Source organism: Vigna unguiculata, chromosome 7 (assembly GCF_004118075.2).
Source record: "Vigna unguiculata cultivar IT97K-499-35 chromosome 7, ASM411807v1, whole genome shotgun sequence".
Classification (NCBI taxonomy): domain Eukaryota; kingdom Viridiplantae; phylum Streptophyta; class Magnoliopsida; order Fabales; family Fabaceae; genus Vigna; species Vigna unguiculata.
The window spans coordinates 34046507-34066351 of record NC_040285.1 but is presented as its reverse complement, the minus strand read 5'-3'; the positions used below and the strand labels follow the sequence as shown (position 1 = coordinate 34066351).

The 19845-nt window shown below is 29.4% G+C and overlaps 1 protein-coding gene across 1 annotated transcript; it reads right to left on the bottom strand.

Moving 5' to 3' along the window:
* Window positions 1-867: 867 nt before the first annotated feature.
* Window positions 868-15064, bottom strand: LOC114191554 (serine/threonine-protein kinase STY46-like). Its single transcript, XM_028080791.1, has 16 exons — window positions 14578-15064; window positions 14356-14470; window positions 12616-12722; window positions 12324-12446; window positions 11556-11628; window positions 10831-10941; window positions 10356-10406; window positions 8544-8683; window positions 8342-8449; window positions 7746-7819; window positions 3772-3947; window positions 3131-3226; window positions 2300-2380; window positions 2126-2176; window positions 1614-1754; window positions 868-1410 (listed from the first exon to the last, which is right to left on the bottom strand). Exons 1-16 carry the CDS (start codon window positions 14757-14759, stop codon window positions 1384-1386), a joined length of 1656 nt encoding a protein of 551 aa, XP_027936592.1. The 5' UTR covers window positions 14760-15064; the 3' UTR covers window positions 868-1383.
* Between the last annotated feature and the right edge of the window lie 4781 nt (window positions 15065-19845).

The following is a 19845-nucleotide window of genomic DNA, read 5'->3' as shown; positions in this document are numbered from 1 at the left end:
ATTCAATTGTTAAATAAAATATAATTATTTAAATATTATTAAAATAATTATTAAAATTTTAAAAATATAAAATAACATTTGTAAAATTTACATTTAAATTAAAAATATTTAATATTTTTATTGCGTTTTAGATATTAAAATCTAAAATATTTTATATGTAAATGTTAATTTTACAAATATTAGTTTATTTTTTAAAAATATTTTGAATATTTTGAATATTTTTATATATCAATTTTAAAAATATTTTAAATATAAATATTAGAAAAAAAATTAATAATTATATTCTTATAATATTTTAAATAATTATATTCTATTTAGCAATTAAATATAAGAATTTATTCGATTTAAAATTAAATTTAATAATTTATAATTAAATTTAAAAAATAAATTTAAAGGTCAATTTTAGAAAAGATATTAATATAATTTGTATAAAAGATATTAAATTTAGTGTCAATTTGAAAAAATAAAATTGATTTATTTTAATAAAAATTAGGACTAAATTGAACAAAAATAACAAATATAGAGACTAAATTGAACAAAAAAAATAATACTACCACAAACTAACACGTGGCACTAGCATTGACACGTGGCACAATTGTGACTTAACACGTGGACCATTATTTTGAAATTTAAAATTTTTTAAAATAATTAAAAAAATTTTAAAAAGTTAAAAAAAATTTAAAAAAATATTAAAAAAAATAAAATCAAAAAATCAAGAGCTGATACGTGACATGTACTGTTCAAAAATATTAACTATTTAAACACCGTTAGTGAAAAGGAGCATATTGGCCACAATTTGACGAAAATGAAGACCTAATTGAACTTAAAATAAAAATAAGGACCAAATTGAATAAAATCAACAAAAAATAAGAACCAAATGTATATTTAAGCCTAAATATAACAAGTAAGGGAAAGGAAGGTAACACTTTACATAAAACTAGTTTAGATTCGAGGACCCATCGGTTCTTACCAGTAACTAATTTACAGCCCGAAACTTGAATGCACAATCCTTGACGAAAAAAGGAAAAAAGAAACAACCAACTAACGCTCAACAGCATTACCCTCACTATACACTTCATTGATTTTCCGTCAACTATTGTTCTTTGTAGCCACGTGGAACGCATTCCTCTAATTAATTTAGTTTCAGAGAAGTTTGACGTGATTTTGCCTGGAATATATATGTATAGTCAGCTATAACATTAGTATGCCTCTTTACATTTTCTCACTTCGTATAGGTCACAATTTCTGTGATCGTCTTTTTCCCTCGGAGCAACAGGGGAACGTGAAAAACTTCACAGCTATTTGAATAGCCAGTGGAAGCAAAAAAGGTCAGATCCATCCAACCGTCTGAAAGATCTGGAATATTAGTTTGTGTAGAAAATGTCAAGCACCATTCGCTTCTGAATCTTTCTGCAATTTGCACGTATAAACAACAATCATGCCAGCTAAATTAAATGTTCACCAAAAGAATAAAAATAATTATCAGGGCAAATTATAACTTCAGTGAAATTGCACCAAATAGGGAGGGATATTGGGTGCAATGTCACGTCTGTGAAGGGAGTATAAATGTAATTTGCCCTAATTTTTAAGAAAAAACAGTTAATATAATTTACCTCCATTTCTTGCAAAAGATTTTCAAGTTCAACCGTTATCTCATTAAAGGATGGACGGTCTATTGGAATGGCTTCCCAACATCTTTGCATCAACTCTAATAGTTTAGGGTGCCCATGGTTTGGAAGCTCTGGCCGCAGACCCTGAAGGATGTACAGGATTACAGCTGGGTCAGACACAAAATGGATTATCCTAGTTGAAAACTTTTACTGCAAATATGTTCTCATAAACATGCATTCACTCAGGTACAATACTTATTTCTGTTGACTAAATCTTTCGCCAAGCTTTTATTTGTTGTTGGCACTAATGAAGCCACGAACTATAGTTCACTTAGAAAGACAGCAATAGTTATTGGTTCACATTTTGTTTCAGTCGATAGGAAAAAAGGAAAACAAATTTGATTCAGAAAACTCAGTTTAATTTACAAACAAATTTGTAAAGAGGAATACATACAATGTTGTCTAGAAACATTTTGCTAGAACATTCAAGTCTAATTGATAAGTAAAGAACAAACCTGTCTCACACCCAAAGCAGCTTGAAGTGGAGTCATGTTGTCATATGGTACCTGAAATCAGATGAAAAAAAAATTACAAGGAATTTCTTGACACACACATAAACATACAGTTTCAAGTAACGGGAAAGGAATATGAATAGAATACAATATTATGCATCCAATTTAGGCTCATACCTTTGCGGTCACTAATTCCCACAGTACAATGGAAAAACTGAATACATCTGCTTTCTGATCATAGGGCTGATGATTTATAACCTTATGAGAAAATTCATTAACAGTAAGATACTTACAAGTAAAACCAGAACAAAACAAAAGTAAAACAAGTTCATAATGAGAATACATAGAAAGAGATTTTTAGTGTTCATTTCTTTTGCCCGTTCCCCTTTTTTCCAGTTTAGATTTAGGCAGAACAGAGATGTGTGGGCATTTATTATCAGATAGAAATGCATTTAATATGTTCTGACTTTGCGTTGACCACATGGCAAGGTTTCTAGCATCCAGTTCACAGAATTTGATCACCGTATTTTCAGAAAAAATATCGAGCACTTATGATATTTTTAAAACAAAATTCTTCATTCTTTGGACATCTCTTTCACACTAATAAAATAATTCTTATACACAAGAACTTGATACAAGACAGAATATAATTAATAGAATAGAATCATAAATCTAGTATTTTTCTGAGATTTGTACCATATAGACACATCACGGCATAAAGCACATGTTCTCATCAGAGGTACAAATTTGAGGGAAATATGAAGAAAATTTGCTGTAATTCCTAAGAGAATCTGTCATGGTTTATATTGAACAAGAAAATGTAAATTAGCTTTGAAGAGTGAATATAAGAATTCCATAGAACTAATAAAACTTCCAAGTAGTCAATAAAGGAAACATTTAGTTTTAATTATTAACCCTGAACCCTTAGCTTTACAGTGTATGTAACTTTGATACAAAATCACATTAAAAAGCTTTTTTTTTTTTCATTTTTCTGTTCAAATAACGAACCTCGGGTGCCATCCATCTATATGTTCCAGTTTCTGCTGTCATCACTCCCCCCTGATTTAGGAACCGAGCCACTCCAAAATCTGCAACTTTAACAACCTAATTCGAAAAGAAAAAAATAAAAAACTTAATGAACATATCTAACAAATTTACACACACACACACACACACACACACATATATGCAACTCCAAAATAAATTACACGTTATTGTCAGCCACATTAAAAATACTTAAAAGATCCAGCAGCAGCAGTCCTCAAAATGACAAACAAATCACATTCCCTAAATAAATTGATACTTAATAGGGTGCACATTTCCAAAAGTTTAAATATGTGCACAAATTTCATATCAAATTTTCAACGAATGCTATTTGTAATGTCAATTAAACCATTGTACTACAATTATTACAAAAAGTTTTATTGTTTATCATACTTCAACAATTTATTCAGAGAACGTGTGGATTATTTTTCATAAAATCACACAAAAATACTGAAATAAATTTCTTGGATTAAAAATATACAGAAAGATAATAGCAATTATCTGCCTCATTAATGTCACTTGCATACAAGATAGCACTCATTTCAGTAAGGGTAATGCTGTATAGAGTAGAGAATTAGTAGTTTCAAACCTCCAAAAATTCTTACATTGTGTGTATCCATCAGCAAATTAGCCGTCTTCAGATCTCTGTGAATTATGTTGTTTGCGTGCAAATACTCCATACCCTTGCAGACATCAATTGCAAATTTTAGTAATTGAGACAGTTCCAAGACATTATGATTTTTGTGCATGTAATCATACAGACTTCCTCCGGGCATATATTCTGCACAAAAACAAAAAGAAACGATAAAGTAAATTTTGATATATTAAATTGAAAAGAAAGACATCGAACAATAAATAGGAGAAGAGAGCGGCTTTTAATTAATCAATATAAGTATTCCACAGCTTAAATGAATTTAATTAATCAAAGCCAAAATTAGGTCCATGCCTTAAAACATTATTCTAAATACTTGAACACACAAGGGCAATAGAAGAAACATCACAGGTTTAAAAAATGAATACATATAACACCATCAGTACAATGGTGGAGTATAATACTGATAAATTCTGTTAAGCAATCTCTCAAAAGGAAGGAAACAGAAATTGATGTTGAAAACCCAAGTTAATTTAACTAATATTGTTTTGCATCTAACATCACTAGGAGGAACTTAAATCCCAAATCATTTAGCATGTTGAGTTCACTAGAGTAGACGAACGAATATCCATGAAGTGAACTAGTTCAGAATCAACAAACACCGTACACTTGCAGTGACACGGGTACAGAAGAAATAATCCTAAGCTTGACACCCAAACTTTAAGGAACATATTATCCACAACAAATTAATATCCAATGACATGAATCTGTGAAGATCCTTTTTTTACTTGATTTTCAGATCATTTTTCTTGATATCATAAAACATACAGAGGAGGATTGCCTTAGACATGGGATCCACAATCCCATAATTACAACAATGGAGATCAATTTGCATGACATTTAGAAACCTTCTAAGTCCCGTAACATTGATTTGCATCATGAACAAGTCACATTGTAAATGTTGCGATGACCAGTGTTTTGAGCTAATAAATCCCCTGAAAAGTACTAAATGATGAGCATATTAGCACAAGGTCAAGTGATCAGAAGAAAAACCATACTACTCAGAACCAAAAGGCACTTGACATTTAAGACAGAAAACACTTAAACTTGTAAAGATACTATTTGTAAATCCTGAAAGATAGATTATCAACACACACTAGTATAGGACTACTCATATATCATGATCAAACAATTCATGTGTATAAGGAAAGAAGTCTAACATTGACAGTCTTGCGCATATAACTACACTTCAAACTACATAAGCCCTAGACCACAAGCGATAGATGCATAAGCAAGTATATATGAAGTGAAATATAAATGTTTAAACTGCCAAAAAAACTTCATTTCTTTAATAAATAATGAATTGATAATATGACTACATTCTACAAAGCACAACTTCTTTAATTAATAAGAAAAAAAATGTTTAAAACTAAGTAAAAGCTTCGACTAAACTGTGTTCTACCCGTTATTAAAAACTGTACAAAAATAGAAATGATTTCTAATCAAGAATTATAATAGAAAGCAATATGAAAAAAATAAGCATCTATAACTCTTGTACGGTAGCACATCTTTATCAGAGCTGTACACGATATCTTGCAGTTTGTTGTTATGTTTAAAAAACTAATGCATTAAACTCTTAATGTGCATATTCAAAGAATATTGGTTCACAAATTAACGTGTAACAACAGTGCTCACTTTCACTGACCATTTGGCAAATCTTTTGATCTCAAGCTCACGAAAAGGTGACAGAAAGAAAGGATTTTAATTTTATAACAATAAATTACACTTCATTCAATACTTTTTTATGTGTATGGATAAAGGATTTCTACAATTCCAAAAAATTAAAATGCATAATATTTGAATTGCTTGCTACTGAATCCTCTTCATTTTCTAAATATTTTGTTCAAATAGAGAAATTAAATCGTCTTACATTTCAATTTTCTTGTTTGGTTAAAATAATCCAAATTTGCTTTTAAGATACAACTCCATTTTAGAAATGTTGATTTTAAAATATAAAATTTTAAAATTAAACTTTACAAAATAAAATATTTGTCAGATTCAAAAATTTAAATAACAATTAACAACTTAATTTTTTCGATATATATGTGTAAAGAGGAAGTGATTGGTTGTGGAATTTCAATTTCCTCTTCTTTTTTAATGAATTTCAAATTCCATTATATTAATTATTTGAAATATCTTCTCAAAAATTGTAAATTTCAATTTTCTTTTAATTTTTTTATCCAAACAACTCATTTTACTCCAAGGAATTCCTCTCTTAAAAACCTCATCAAACCACACTATAAGCTTTACCAAAAGGATATCAAAGTTCAAAATTAATATAAAAAATAAAACTATACTTCATGCCATTATTTAATGAGTAGTTACACTATTTTCAGGAAAGAAAATCACTTAAAATTTGAGTGACCACACTATTTAAAAAAAAAAGTCACTTAATATTTGAGTAACTACACTATTACTTCAACTTGTAATTTACATATTTAAATCTAAATATTATTAATTTATAGTAACAATTAAAATTAAAAAAAAAAGGTACAAAATACTAATCTACATCTAATCATCAAGCAAACAAGGAAAATAAAAAATGAATATTTCTCTAATTTTCTCTTTGCTTAGTTTTTTGTCCTATACTGTGTAATAGATCAACTACAAAGAATTTTCTAACCAACTGCAGAGGACTTTTACCGACTGATTCAAGTATCTTATGTTTTATTGTTAATGTCAACACAAATACGTATAGAAACCAATATTTTATAAAGAACGCTTAAAATAACTAGACAGATTTTTTTTTTCAAAAAATAATTATTATAAATATAAAATTATCAAAGTCATTACAAGTTACATAGATGTCAATTTACCTACAAAATTTCATACTAATTAATTTCCGATTGTAACCATATTAGATTTTACTATATGGGTTATATCCGATTATATACAGCAGTGTTAATTGAAAGATTTGACAAATATAACATTTTTAATAAATGAAATTTTTTAAAGAAATTCTATAAGTTAAATTTTATTCTGTAAAACTCATCCATAACAGTTCAAATGACTATTATTTTTGAAAAACCTATAATTACAACACATTTTTATTCAACCAATTAAAAATGAATAGCAATGAACAAAAACATTAAATTGGAAATGAGAGCACAACTCCGTATTTTTTTATTACTTGATTTGTGAAAATATCTAACATTATGCACTTATAACTCATCAAAAACAAATTTGATTTTTAAAATAAATTTAATTTTTATGATACTAAATTATATTATGTATGTGAAAGTCATTACATGCATACACACCAACAAATATATATACATATATCAACATCCTCTACATTTCCAATTTATATTAAACCTAGCATCTTTCTGGTAAAAGTGATTTAGCAATACTGAAAAAGGAGAGAGATGATATAAACGAATAATAACTATTCAGAGAATACAGGTTAGAGAAAATTTGAAGTAACAAAAAAGAAAATGTTAATTAAATTTAAAAAATAAAATGGTATCATTATTCACTTCTTAAAATTCGGCCAACTAAACGAATTTTTCATTTGGAGGATCTACACATGAATGGAGAGATTAGCACTTAGCAATTCACATCTATATGTCGTGTCCACTGTTTCATAGAACTTCATACCCTGTGATTTCTTGAATTTCTTAAGACTTATGAATTCTTGTGTCAGTTTACTCAGTCATCTCAAATTCACTAAAACATTCTGCTAAACGATTGTGACAATAAGTCGTAAATAAGGAACCATCCCATAAGTTCTTCCTCACTAATCATTGTTCTATTAGAAAGGGTCAAAGGGGGCATGGATGCGAGAGATTTATTTTTTGAATCTCAAACTTCAGGGGTGAGATTCTAATAGTCTTTACTTCCATACAATATCAACGAATAAGGACAGCAATCATCTCCACGCTAAATATAGAAGAATATATGTGCAGAACCAAATGGATTGGTCAATACCTGTTACTATGCAGAAATTCGGACACTTAGTACATGCACCAATGAAACGAACAACATTTTTATGTTGGACCTGCCTGCATTCAGAAATACACAAGTCAAATTGTCAAAAGATTTTCACCGAAGAGAAAGAACAGAAACTAAATGAGAAAGTGATTGGCAATTGGTCTTTAAATTTATTTCCTAAAGACCACAAGATAAACTAAATATGGAGAAATCCCAACACAGAACATCAAACAAAAAAAAAGCAGTGTAAGGATGCTATACAACTGACATCAATTGTCAGAAGGTTCTAGTAAACAGTTGTAAGGATGCAACAACTAAGCAGTTACCTAAACTGATAGTTTTGTCATTGAAAACGACTTCTTAAAACTTGGTGATTGGTACTTGAGTTGACATTTCAATTTATCCTTTACCAATTCAAATTTATATTCCTCGACAAAAAGATAACATAATTGTTCCAAATAAACTCTATCGCACAACACAGAATAACAAATATTTGATAAACTTTTAGAAAGAGAATTGATACAATTAATTAGAAAAACAAGTTATGACATGCATGAAGTATGGTCTTAAACTCTAAGCAGCAAAATACTGACCTCAGAATTGCGACTTCTTGAGCAAACTCGTCCTCTAAGGGATCATTCAATTGCTCAGATCTCAGAACCTTAACAGCAACATCTTCCCCGAGATAAACTCCTCGATACCTGGGTATGAATCATAAAGCAAATTAGAAACAAGATAAATATTATGATATGGAGAAGAAAAAGAAATAGAAGTTAAAAAAACAACACAACTCACAAATCTCCAGAGGATCCAGACGCTATTTTTTCTCCTAACTTCAGCAACCTCCTGTCTATGTCCCAATCTCCAGATCTTCCCTCTGTTGCTAAGGCTTTCTCAACAGCTGAATGAGAATTGGAAGAACGGGACCATGACCCCTAGAAAAAGGAAGAATATTGATTAAGATCTTATATGCCGTGATTGTATACTATGCAAAAGGAGCTACCAACTTCAATTATTACTATATCACAAAAAACAAAAATGGAATAAAATGCAAATACCTCCTTAACTTCCGCTAATACGTCATTTAACCCCAAAATGCATTCAGAAAACATCCAGCACAAAATGTTTGTAAAACTCCAGTCAACCCAATAAATATGCACTTTATCACTTAAAAATTCAAAGGAACTTCATGTGATCACTTGAGACCACAAAAACTCTAAAGCAGCAGTTCTTCTAGTAAGTGTAACAACAGTCATCTAATAGCTCAGTCAGTGACAGTAATCAATCCAACTCAGGACCTACACCTATATATAGGTTGTAACAGGGCTCAGTAATGTGGCTTGTATTCATTTTTTCTTATATCATTGAAATCAGCCTACAGGAGCAACAGTTTTCTCTCTATAAGGGTACCAAAGCAGACTGTTGTCGCCAGGTCAAACACTAAGGCTGAATACCGCAATCTTGCAGCTGTTATTGCATATATTCTTTGGAATCAAACTCTAATGCATGAAATTTCTGTTCCTTGCCTCGCAATAATTGTGTTCTGTGACAATCAGACTTTAGAACGCATAGCCCATAATCTTATTCTTCATGCTCACACAAAGCATATGGAATTGGACCTCTTCTTTAGTGAAAGACTTATCAGCAAACAAATTCAGGTCCAGCACACCCGTGTACAGACCAGCTTGCTGAACTGTTAACCAAGCCAATTTCTACTTTGCATTTCTTTCATTTAAGGTTCAAACTCAATGTCTTTGAGCTCCATTTGGACTCTAACCTACCTTTAGCTAGTTGGAGGTGAGAACATGTTTTCTGCGTAATTCAGTCTAAAGTTTTTTATTGTATTATGTTAGTTCTGTTAGTAAGCGTAAAAGCTGTCATTTAGGTCGCGACATCTGCAACTGTCATATCAATCCGACTCGGAACCTTCACCTATATATAGATATTAACAGGCTGTGTCTTATATTCGTTCTTTCACAGTCAATGAAATCAGTTTACAACAGAAAAAGTTTTCTCCCAAGTAGTGTTATCAAATTTTGGCTATTACAGCACCATGGCGGAAACTGGTAGTGGTTTTCCAACATGCAGCCGTATTTTGTATGATTGGTGAGTTTGTCCAGCTTTTGATAATTTTTAAAATATCCACCTTATGGGTTTGGAGGCAGGAAGAATTGAAAGATCTTCTGGAAATGGTGATGCAGGCTGATGTTGTATGGGGTCATAGAAATAAGCTGGGTTTTAATCAGATAATAGCCCTTTGACATTATTTCAAGGAGCAGTTTGGAGACTAGGATTCCTCTCCTAGAAGTGCAGATGGTCAGTCACTTTCAACAATTTTTTACCTGAATAAAAGGTTACTGGCCAAGTTAAATTCAAAATTACTAAGTGTTTATGTTAAGCTTGTTAAGTGGTCTTCCCCTATAGGCTATAACCCATATTCATTAACCATTTTCAAGGAAATTGTACAGTAATTACACTTCCTCATTCCAGGAAATACAAGTCAATGAAAAAGAATCATTCATTCATTCTTTAGAGATAAAATTCTAGCCTCTCACACAAAACCAACATATGAATGTATAGATACAAAGTCAAGGAGACACAACGCACCTCACTTCTTGCAACAGCTTTTTCCATAGCATCATACAATTCATCTGTTTCCTGAGCACAAGATTGCAAAGTCAGCGATATTTGGACTCAGCATACATCCCTGTCATAAGAGAAATATAATAACAGTCCCCCTTAAATCCTACAAACTTGACTCCCAATATAAGACCATTTTTTTGTCTTAACTGAAACTGGTAAGATTTTTCTTTTATAAATAATTATGACACAGATGCAACATGTGTGGGTATAAATAATTGTCATCTTACCTAATTTGCTACCAAATCAGAGCTCATATTATTGTATTATGGCTCAACCACCAAGCATAAATTTTGTCGTCAATTAGAATATACAGTGTTTGCAACAACACAAATACAACAGTTCAATTAACATTCATGAAAAATGGCAGGCTTCATAGATACAACTCTGCAGAGATCTTCAGGGGAAACCAAATACAAATTCATCAGAAGTAGTTGTGTACCTCTACTGGCCACCCATCCACCACAAACACATCAAGGGAATAGCCATCAGTTGTGGAGAAAACATGTGCTTCACGAATGTTAAGTCCAATATCAGACAGCAAAGCTGACAGCTAAAAGAAAATAATATCCGTTATAAACAATCATGCTATCCCTCAATTATGTGGTCAAATTTAACAAACTATAACCTCACATTTGATTACATCAACAAAGTGAAGCTACATTTACACTTAATACAAGGGAAAGCCCAAATTTCCACTCTCAAGCTCTTGTGAGTAAAATCCACACCAGTTTTTCTATTTACACTTTGAAGCACTTTTTTATCCAATGTTTACGTGTTATTTAAGAATACATGAATATACAATAATACAAATCACTGTCAGTATGAATCAACAACACACCAAAACTACACATTAAAACATTTATATCCAGCATTCCATATAAGCATTCATATATCTTATGGCTTCATTTTTTGTATGCTTGAAATGACAAGTTAACACACAGACCAAAACTTCTTAATAAATCTCCAATTATGAAATACCTTTTAATTTTGAGGAAATTTCTGTTTCATTAAGTTGATAGAACTATGGAAATAAACCTTTATATTTTGTTCTAAGTGGATTGAAAATTTTCAGCTGACTATAGTTTGGAGTTTCAAACTTCCAATTGATTTAGAAAATATATAAGTTAACATAAACAACACATAAGATAGACTCTACAGACATACCTGGCTTAACAGCTTTGGCTTGTCAACAGTAGAAAATATTATTTCATGAACTCGGATACTTGAATGTTCATGCCTGTATTTTAAATTGCAATATTCAGGTACTACCTTAATTTCAAATATGTTGAGTTACATATATTGATAGACTTGAGATATAAAGGTCCAGTTCCTCCATCAACGTGAAACAAGGTTAAAAGTCTATCAATCATAGTGAATATAGTCCTGAAACTAGTAAATAACATAAATACACAAACAGATACAATGAAATATCCTCCAAAATGAAAAAGTTAACAACATTTTTAAAATAAACATGCTCTAAAGTACTAAACAAATTCTTCTCACATGATGCTTATATTTAAGCCTCATCTACTTTACTTTATATGAATCTCTATATGAATTTTTAGAAGAGAAATAACACCTTTCTTCTCTGATTTGATCTCCTCCCCAAACCCCAAACCCAAACAAATCCTTCCTTAAGAGTTACACATGCATTGAAATGAGGAAATGTTCTAGCCACATAATCTAAAAAATAAGCTTTTTGCCACAAATGCGGTCAACAATATCCAACAGTCCTTTCTACTTCAACTGGTATTTTTTGATTCCAATATATTCTATTGAAGTAAATATTAATAAAAATAAATGTTTTACACAAATTTTGGCAGCAAGTACAAGTCCAAGCAGGAAAAAAATTGAAGCCTTGTATACCAATTTTAACAAAAGTTTCCATACTGCTATTTCAAAAACTAAAAATGGTAAGGACCAGTGTTGTACCTCTGAAAAAAATTGTCAGCGAGAAATATTTCCTCTGTCTCCTTGGACTTCTTTCTAACATCCAAATTTAAGTCCTCGAGCTTTGAGCAGGGCTCAAACTCATTTGCAATATCCCTCACCATACTGATGATAATAATATAAGCAGTACATTATAAAGATACAGAATTGATATTTTAAGTCATACATTACGAAGACAGAATTGATAATATAAATCATATGCAATATCCCTCATCTTCCTGAAAAATGATTGTGCAAATATAATGAATATTTCACCGTTCACTGGATACAATACCTTTTCCCAGATGGTATAGCTACCCCATTTGTTGCATGAGATGACCCTGTCCTATAATGAGTACTTGAAATTTGTTGATCTTCACCCTCTGTTCTAGTTGAAATATTCTGTCCAGCAAATTGAGAGAGAAGTAAATTTGTTAGACATAAAAAACTGAAAGAAACATGAAAGAATCATTGCATGAATAAAAAAAAAATCAGGGAAGACAAAGGCCAATTGTTTTCAGAATTGGAAAATATTTGTTTAAGGATAAAGAAGAAGAACGGAAGTATTGAAGGAAAACCAATAGAGGTCTCGTGACGAAGAATTTGTTAGATGTAGATAGCCTACTAAACAGATATAGAGGAAGATCAAGAAAGGGAGCAACATCAGATGGATCATATAAACAACTAACTACCCATATACGAACATAAGCACTTGAATGCTCAACTAAATATAAGATGTACAAGTTAAGAGAGAGTAAGAAGTAAAACTCTTTCAGGAATTCTTGTAGCAAAGAAGGACACAAAGTAATTTAATATAGTTTATCTTTTGGATAGGTATCTGGCATTCTCTAAAATCTAAAATTTCGAAATCAACAACATATGTGTTGCTTCTTCAGTGCAACTATAAGCAACAAACAGGAAAACTATAAGTATACACATAAACCACCCAAAAGATTACGTTTATTGACTGTATATGCAAATTAAGATGCTGCAAGCATCTTTACTTTTAGGATTCAGGGAAAAACTAAGGAGTTATTCAGTGGTATTGGTGTATTCTCCATTAAAATTGACTTTCAGCTTGGTAAACGCACCTGCCTTTAGTGCTCGGTTAGGTAAAATTGTAATTCTGACCACACTAGAGCACCTGAAGAACAACATCTCAATGTTGTCCCTTCAGATTATGTTATTTATATATTTCTGTACTTTAACTATCCTGTTAGTTCATGCTAAGGTCACGGTGTACATATATCCAGGATATACGCTCCTATTTTTCTGGATTTCATTCGTGGTTACGTTTTCAGAGTATATATTCACTGATGTAAAACAAACACCAACATAGATTTAGGCTTTTACTAGTAAAACCAAGTCATGGCCCCCGCCCGGTGCATATCTATGGCACATAATATTCCCTAATCCTCTTTTTATTTTTTGTCTTTATTAACAGAAGTAGTATGGCTTTCTAGTTAAATCCATACTTGGAAAAGATGAAGAATGGACTGAAATACACGTGCTGACACAGTTACCAATAAAAGAATCAGATAAATATTATCCTTAAAAAATAATTGAAATACACCCGACAAGATAAATGATGTTTACAGTCATCCAACCGCAGATCATCATATATGGTAAGTCTATTGTTTTTATAATAACTACCTTAAAAGTCATTTTGGAAATGAAATTGCAAAAAGCACTAAAGAAGTTGAAATGAATTAAATTTCTCTCACAAGTTAAAACTAACTAGCCCGTATAATAACTTACTGAAACTATTTCATTTAACTTTTTGAAAAGTTTATTTTAAGTTATACCTAAGCTAATTTAATTTACCAGTGTAAAAATCTTTACACCAACCGTGCACGAAAATTAAACTCTAAGTTAAAATCTAAATACTAAATATAAATCATGGAAACTGGTTGAACAATTAAATCGATCAGCGATGATCCAAAGCCGGCTCAAATTCAAAGTTCCAAATATAGAAAGATAAACAGAGTTAGCCACCGGAAAGTAAGTAATTCTTCAAGATTAAGCATAACAGTACCTCGAGGAAGCGTATATGGAAAACAGGACGCTTGTCAGGGTCCCTTGCGAGAGCAAGAAGCTTTTGATGCAACAGAACATCTTCAGCTTTATCGATATTCACATCAAGTCCATAACTGAAACAACACCAACGGATTAATCAACACTTGACTTAGTCAGAAATGGAAAATGACGCAAAATACGCTAATCGAAAACTAGCGAATAGAGAGTGAAATCGAGGAACCTCGGAGGCAAACGATTGAAGTGAGCCTCCAACTGTTCGCGGAACTCGGGATTGGAAACGGCTTGGTCGTGTCCTGTTTCGAGGAGGCGATTGAAGACGTCATTGCGGACGTCGTAGTTTCCGAAACCGCTGAAGGCGCGCGGCGGCGAGGAGCTCTCTCCAACGCCTTCTACCAAATCCATTCGCCGCGGAAGATGGTTCTTCAAGGGCGCATGGCGTGAAGAGAGTGAGAGAGAGGACGGTGGAGTTGACTGTGGTGTGAGGAGAATCTGAGTGGAAAAGGTAGGGAAGGGTTTGGTGTGATTTGAAGAGGAAATGGAGGGCAATTTGGTCAACCGCGAGGGTGTTTGCCGCCGGGAGCAAAAAAAAAATAGGCGAGATTTTAGGAAAAGAAAGAAAGTGAAAAAGGGAAGTAATTGGGTTGGGATTATCGTTCCTCTCACTCCTCGGATTCTTTCAGACGGAAACAAAACCAATCAACCGGGAATTTATTACTATTTTTGTTTTTTGCAAGGAAAACTTGGATAGACTTCAGTTCAAGTTCTCTTGTAAAACTAAAATATTATACTGATTAAATTATATTGTGCCATTTTTCTAACATAATATTATCATGTTGATAAAATAAGATTGTTTTTAATATGATTGTGGTTCTTTCAGTATACTTGTTTTATTGTTTTGGTTCTAAGTAAAAAACAGCTTTTTTGCTTTATATAATAATATAGGATTTTATTATTTTCATTTGCTTTAATAGTGTCTTGCTGTCAAAGATAACGTGACAAACAAGATTATATGTCATCCAAATATGTAAGGTTAGAGATCTTAGTTATACAATTTCTCTCTTGCATATCATCGTTTAATTGGAAACTAGCAATGATAAGAATTACATCTGTAAAAATGTATACTACAAAAATCTAAAAGTTTAATAAATTTGAATATTACCGTCGGCATGTTAAAGAAAATAATACTGTTGAACATTATTTTAGTATTTTAAGGATACTTCTTAAAAATAATTAATAATGCAATTTTATCTTTTATAAAAGGCAAATCATAATTAACAAAAATATAATTTCAATAATTATTATTTTAGTGTACTTTATTTAACAAGGATAATTAATTTAATATAGACCAACATTTATCATCTATTTATTATTCATCGCGTGAATATGCGTGTCAGAACAAACAAGAAAATTAATGTGAAGAAATGGCGAAAAACAAAATGAAGAAAGGGGAAACTTTTTATTCAAAAGTGCAATTTTTTCATCTCAAAATAATTTAGAAAATGTTATAGATTTAATATATATATATATATATATATATATATATATATATATATATAACAAATTAAAGATCAATTTCAAACATTTCAAGTATTTACCTTTAAAACATTCATAGGGAAGTGAAAGAAATGATTTGAATGTAATATAGTTGTTCATTTTTGCAGGATTTGAGAAGGAGGAAAAAGAAGAAAGAGATGGATTCTCTATTTTTAATCATCTCTCCTATGTTGTGATCGGAGGAGATATCAAAAATATTACATTTATGCTATCAGTTTATTTTTCAGTTTAATTACGTTAATATGTAAAAATATGACTTTTAAAATCATGTTTACAAAAATAATTAATATAAACAAATTTCAAAATTGTTATTAAAAAAATTATTATTTATTTTAACTTTTTAATTGAAATATTTTTTATAATATTTTTTAATAAAATGTGTTATTTTATTTATTCATTTTAATATTCATTTTAAAATAAACTTAACTCATTTTATTATAATTTTAAATTACTTTTAAAATCAATGGCAACTTGATAATCTTGTTTTCTTTTCATTGAACTTAATTTTTAATTTATCACATTCATTCAATGATTCACAAACTTTCTAAATTGTTGCTTTTAAATCTACTCATTTTCACATATAAATCCCTTAAAGTAAATAACACAAACTTCATCCTCTATTCCACTCAAATTCATCTTCTCTTTCTCACTCTCCCTCAAATCAATTCACACAAATGAATATACAATAAGAAACTGTCTTCAAGTTTCAAAGAGATGTTTTGTCTGTTTCTTTGTAGAGATCTAGAACAAATATTTTTTATAAATGAACACACCCTAAGAGATAGTCTTCAAGCGTTTTTAAGAGATATTTTGCTTGTTTTTTGGTAGAGAGACCTTAGAAATTCAAAAGTTTTTTTATTTAAAAAAAATTGTAGGAATGAAAGACAAAAATAATATTTTTGTTTTTCTAAAATTTGTTAAATCAATTTATATTTTTTTAAATTAGTGTAGTTAATTATTCTAGGTTTCAACATAAATAAATATAGTGAAACCAAACATCATTAATTATACCCTATACAATGTCCTATTTTAATTATTGAAGTTAATTATTTTAGATTTCAAAATAAATATAATGAAATCAAAATCATTAATTACACTTTAAACATTATTTTTAGGATACTGATTATCATTTTTCTAACTAAAACAATACTAATATAGTTGTAGAGTGTATTTATTAGATTTTTTATATAATATTCAACGAGAAAGATAAATTATAATTATATAAAAATAATAATAAACTTATTGGCAGTTACGATCGCTATTAAATTTTTAAAATTCTTAAACTTACAGACAATTACAAACGCAACTAAAATTTTGAAATTCCTAAATTTAGTCGATATATTTTTTTAAAATTAATTTATAAATATTTTTAACAATTTTAGTAACGGTTATTCCAATAATTATAATAAATCAACGTTATTATAATTTTATAGTACTAATGTGTAAACTAATTAACTGACGAAAGAAAAAATAATAATAGTTATAATTGTCACTAAATAATACATTAAACTTACACTAAAATTTAAAATTTTAGTAATGAAAGCAAACATCACACACTTATAGATTAAAGATATAATATATCAATTAATTGAATTCAAAATTTACTAGTTGTATTTAACTCATGTGAATCAACCTTAAATGTGTCTTTCCTATAGCTAATGGGAAAATGTTTTATAGAAAATTGTCATGCAAACTTTAGTCGTTGTAAAGATTGAGTTTGGCCTGAGACATTATCAAAGTTATTTAGTTAAAAAATTTCGTTTTATAATTTATAATTAATTCTAATACTCTAAGTCACGAGAGACAATATGCTGAAGAGAATAAATATATAAAATTATAAAAAATAAAATAAATTTTTGTTCATATATTTAATAATAAATTTAACAAAAATTATGAATGTGTTTGTCGATGTTCGTTTACGTGTAAAACCGTCATATCCATTGGTGCAAATTGTTGATTTCATTTATTGACTACAGAATGCATACTATAATAATCCCATTATTCGTGAAATCAAAGTAAATATGCTGACATGTAATATTTAACTATAAATACACATTTATAAGCAAATTAAATCATTATTGAAAATACTAACATTGAATTCACGAACCACTAAAAAAGACAAGCCGTGGCAACTAAATTTTTAAAGAGTTATGTAATTTTCGTTGTAGTCATATAATTTTATTTTCTTGATGCTATACAACTTTAACTATTTTATCAACTTCTCTTTTTTTTTTTATACACATTATTTTCGTTGAAAGATATTTACATTTTAAACTTGATAATAAATATGAAACATGTTTATTCCGTTAGTTTCTTAAACACAGGTTGATCCTAGTTTTCCTAAGTCATTATTTCATATGTTCTTTCCGTTTAACAAGGTAACCTTAATTTTAATAACAATAGATTAATAAAAATGAAATTCTTGGAGTTAGTTTTCCTAAACTTTATACAGAACCATAAAATATCTACTTGAAACACATCAACAAAATCAAATATATAATTCATCATCATTAATAAAGTTAAGGTTGGCAGCATCTTGTGTGTGCATAGATGTTCTGTAGTTTATTTTAGGTACTACAAAAATTCAAATACACTGGTAACACTTTATCATGATGTTTCTATACATGGTTATGAATTTAAGTAATTATTTATAACATATTTACCGAAAAAACTCTAATTTTGTCTCTCTCTTTTTCACAGAGACACGTAAAATGAGAAAAAAAATTATTACCTGTGATATTATACTAATTATTTATTGTTGAGAATAATAGTTAATAGGAGAGAAGTTGGACATGTATGAAAGGTATTTTTTTTTCCAAGAATACTTTATTCTATATTTAAAGTGACATCTAAAAAATACTTATTTTAAATATGCATGAAAATCTCTCATTCCCCTGATATACGTTTTTCTTTTTCAAAGTTTAGAAAAAAAAAATCAAAGTCACGAAAGTAAAAAAAGAAAAATCTTAAAATTAGAAAATACTATTCACATATCATTTATCAATATAATTATCATAAAAAAATTTGAAATTAAATCATATCTAAATTGTTGCTTTTGAGTAGGATTGTCAAGCATGTTTGACTTGTCAATTTGCCAAAAAAGTTATGGATTAGGTTGAAGTTTTTAACCTGTCAATCCATTTTAATTTAATTTGTCTAACCTGTCAAATTGGTGGACCAATTTGTTCCTAACTCGTTGACTTATTTTTCTTTATTTTTATTTGTATTTTTTAAAATAAAAAAATACTTATTTTACATTATATTCTTGTATAAATATAAATATGCAATATTATTATAATTTAAATTATTGACACTTACTAATTAAATTATAATTATTAATTATAATAGAATAATTTAACATGTAAATATAATATTTTTTAGTTATCTAATTACAAATATTAATGGATCGCTTAAAAATATTTATCGATTAAATATACTCTAAATATGTATTTATAAATATATGTATAAACAAATTTTATAATTACAAATTAAAAAAATTAATAAATTTAAAAGAAATTAAAAAAAAAAACGGTAGTGGCCTATTAGCTTATCGATCTTATGACGAAACAAATTATAATTTATTACTATTTTTTATGATGGATTAATTTGAGGGGCTTTTCCCTGCACCCCAAATCTTCACCAGTATTCCCAATAATTACCATTTTATCCCTAATAAATATTTACCTGACAGGTGGGTGAAAGTAGTAAATGGTATCTATTGCAAGGCAACAATGCTTTCATTTTGTCTGTTTTTATCTGTGCACACAACTTTGCACCCCAAATATTTTGACGGGTCTGGGCACTGGTTAAGGATAATTAATATACATTGGATCCTACAAAAATACATAGATAAATGTAATATTAAATAAAATCTGACCTAATAATCATTAATGCAACTTTATTTTCTTTAAAAGACAAAAATGTCCATAAATAT

Bases quoted from the DNA above. Each gene is read 5' to 3' on its own strand.
- LOC114191554 (XM_028080791.1), bottom strand. From the start codon at position 14,759: ATGGATTTGGTAGAAGGCGTTGGAGAGAGCTCCTCGCCGCCGCGCGCC. The intron at 8,684-10,355 runs GTGCGTTGTGTC...TCCTTTTTCTAG, and splicing joins AAGCTGTTGCAAGAAGTGAG to GGGTCATGGTCCCGTTCTTC. The intron at 1,411-1,613 runs GTAAATTATATT...TGCAAATTGCAG, and splicing joins ATCTTTTGCAAGAAATGGAG to AAAGATTCAGAAGCGAATGG.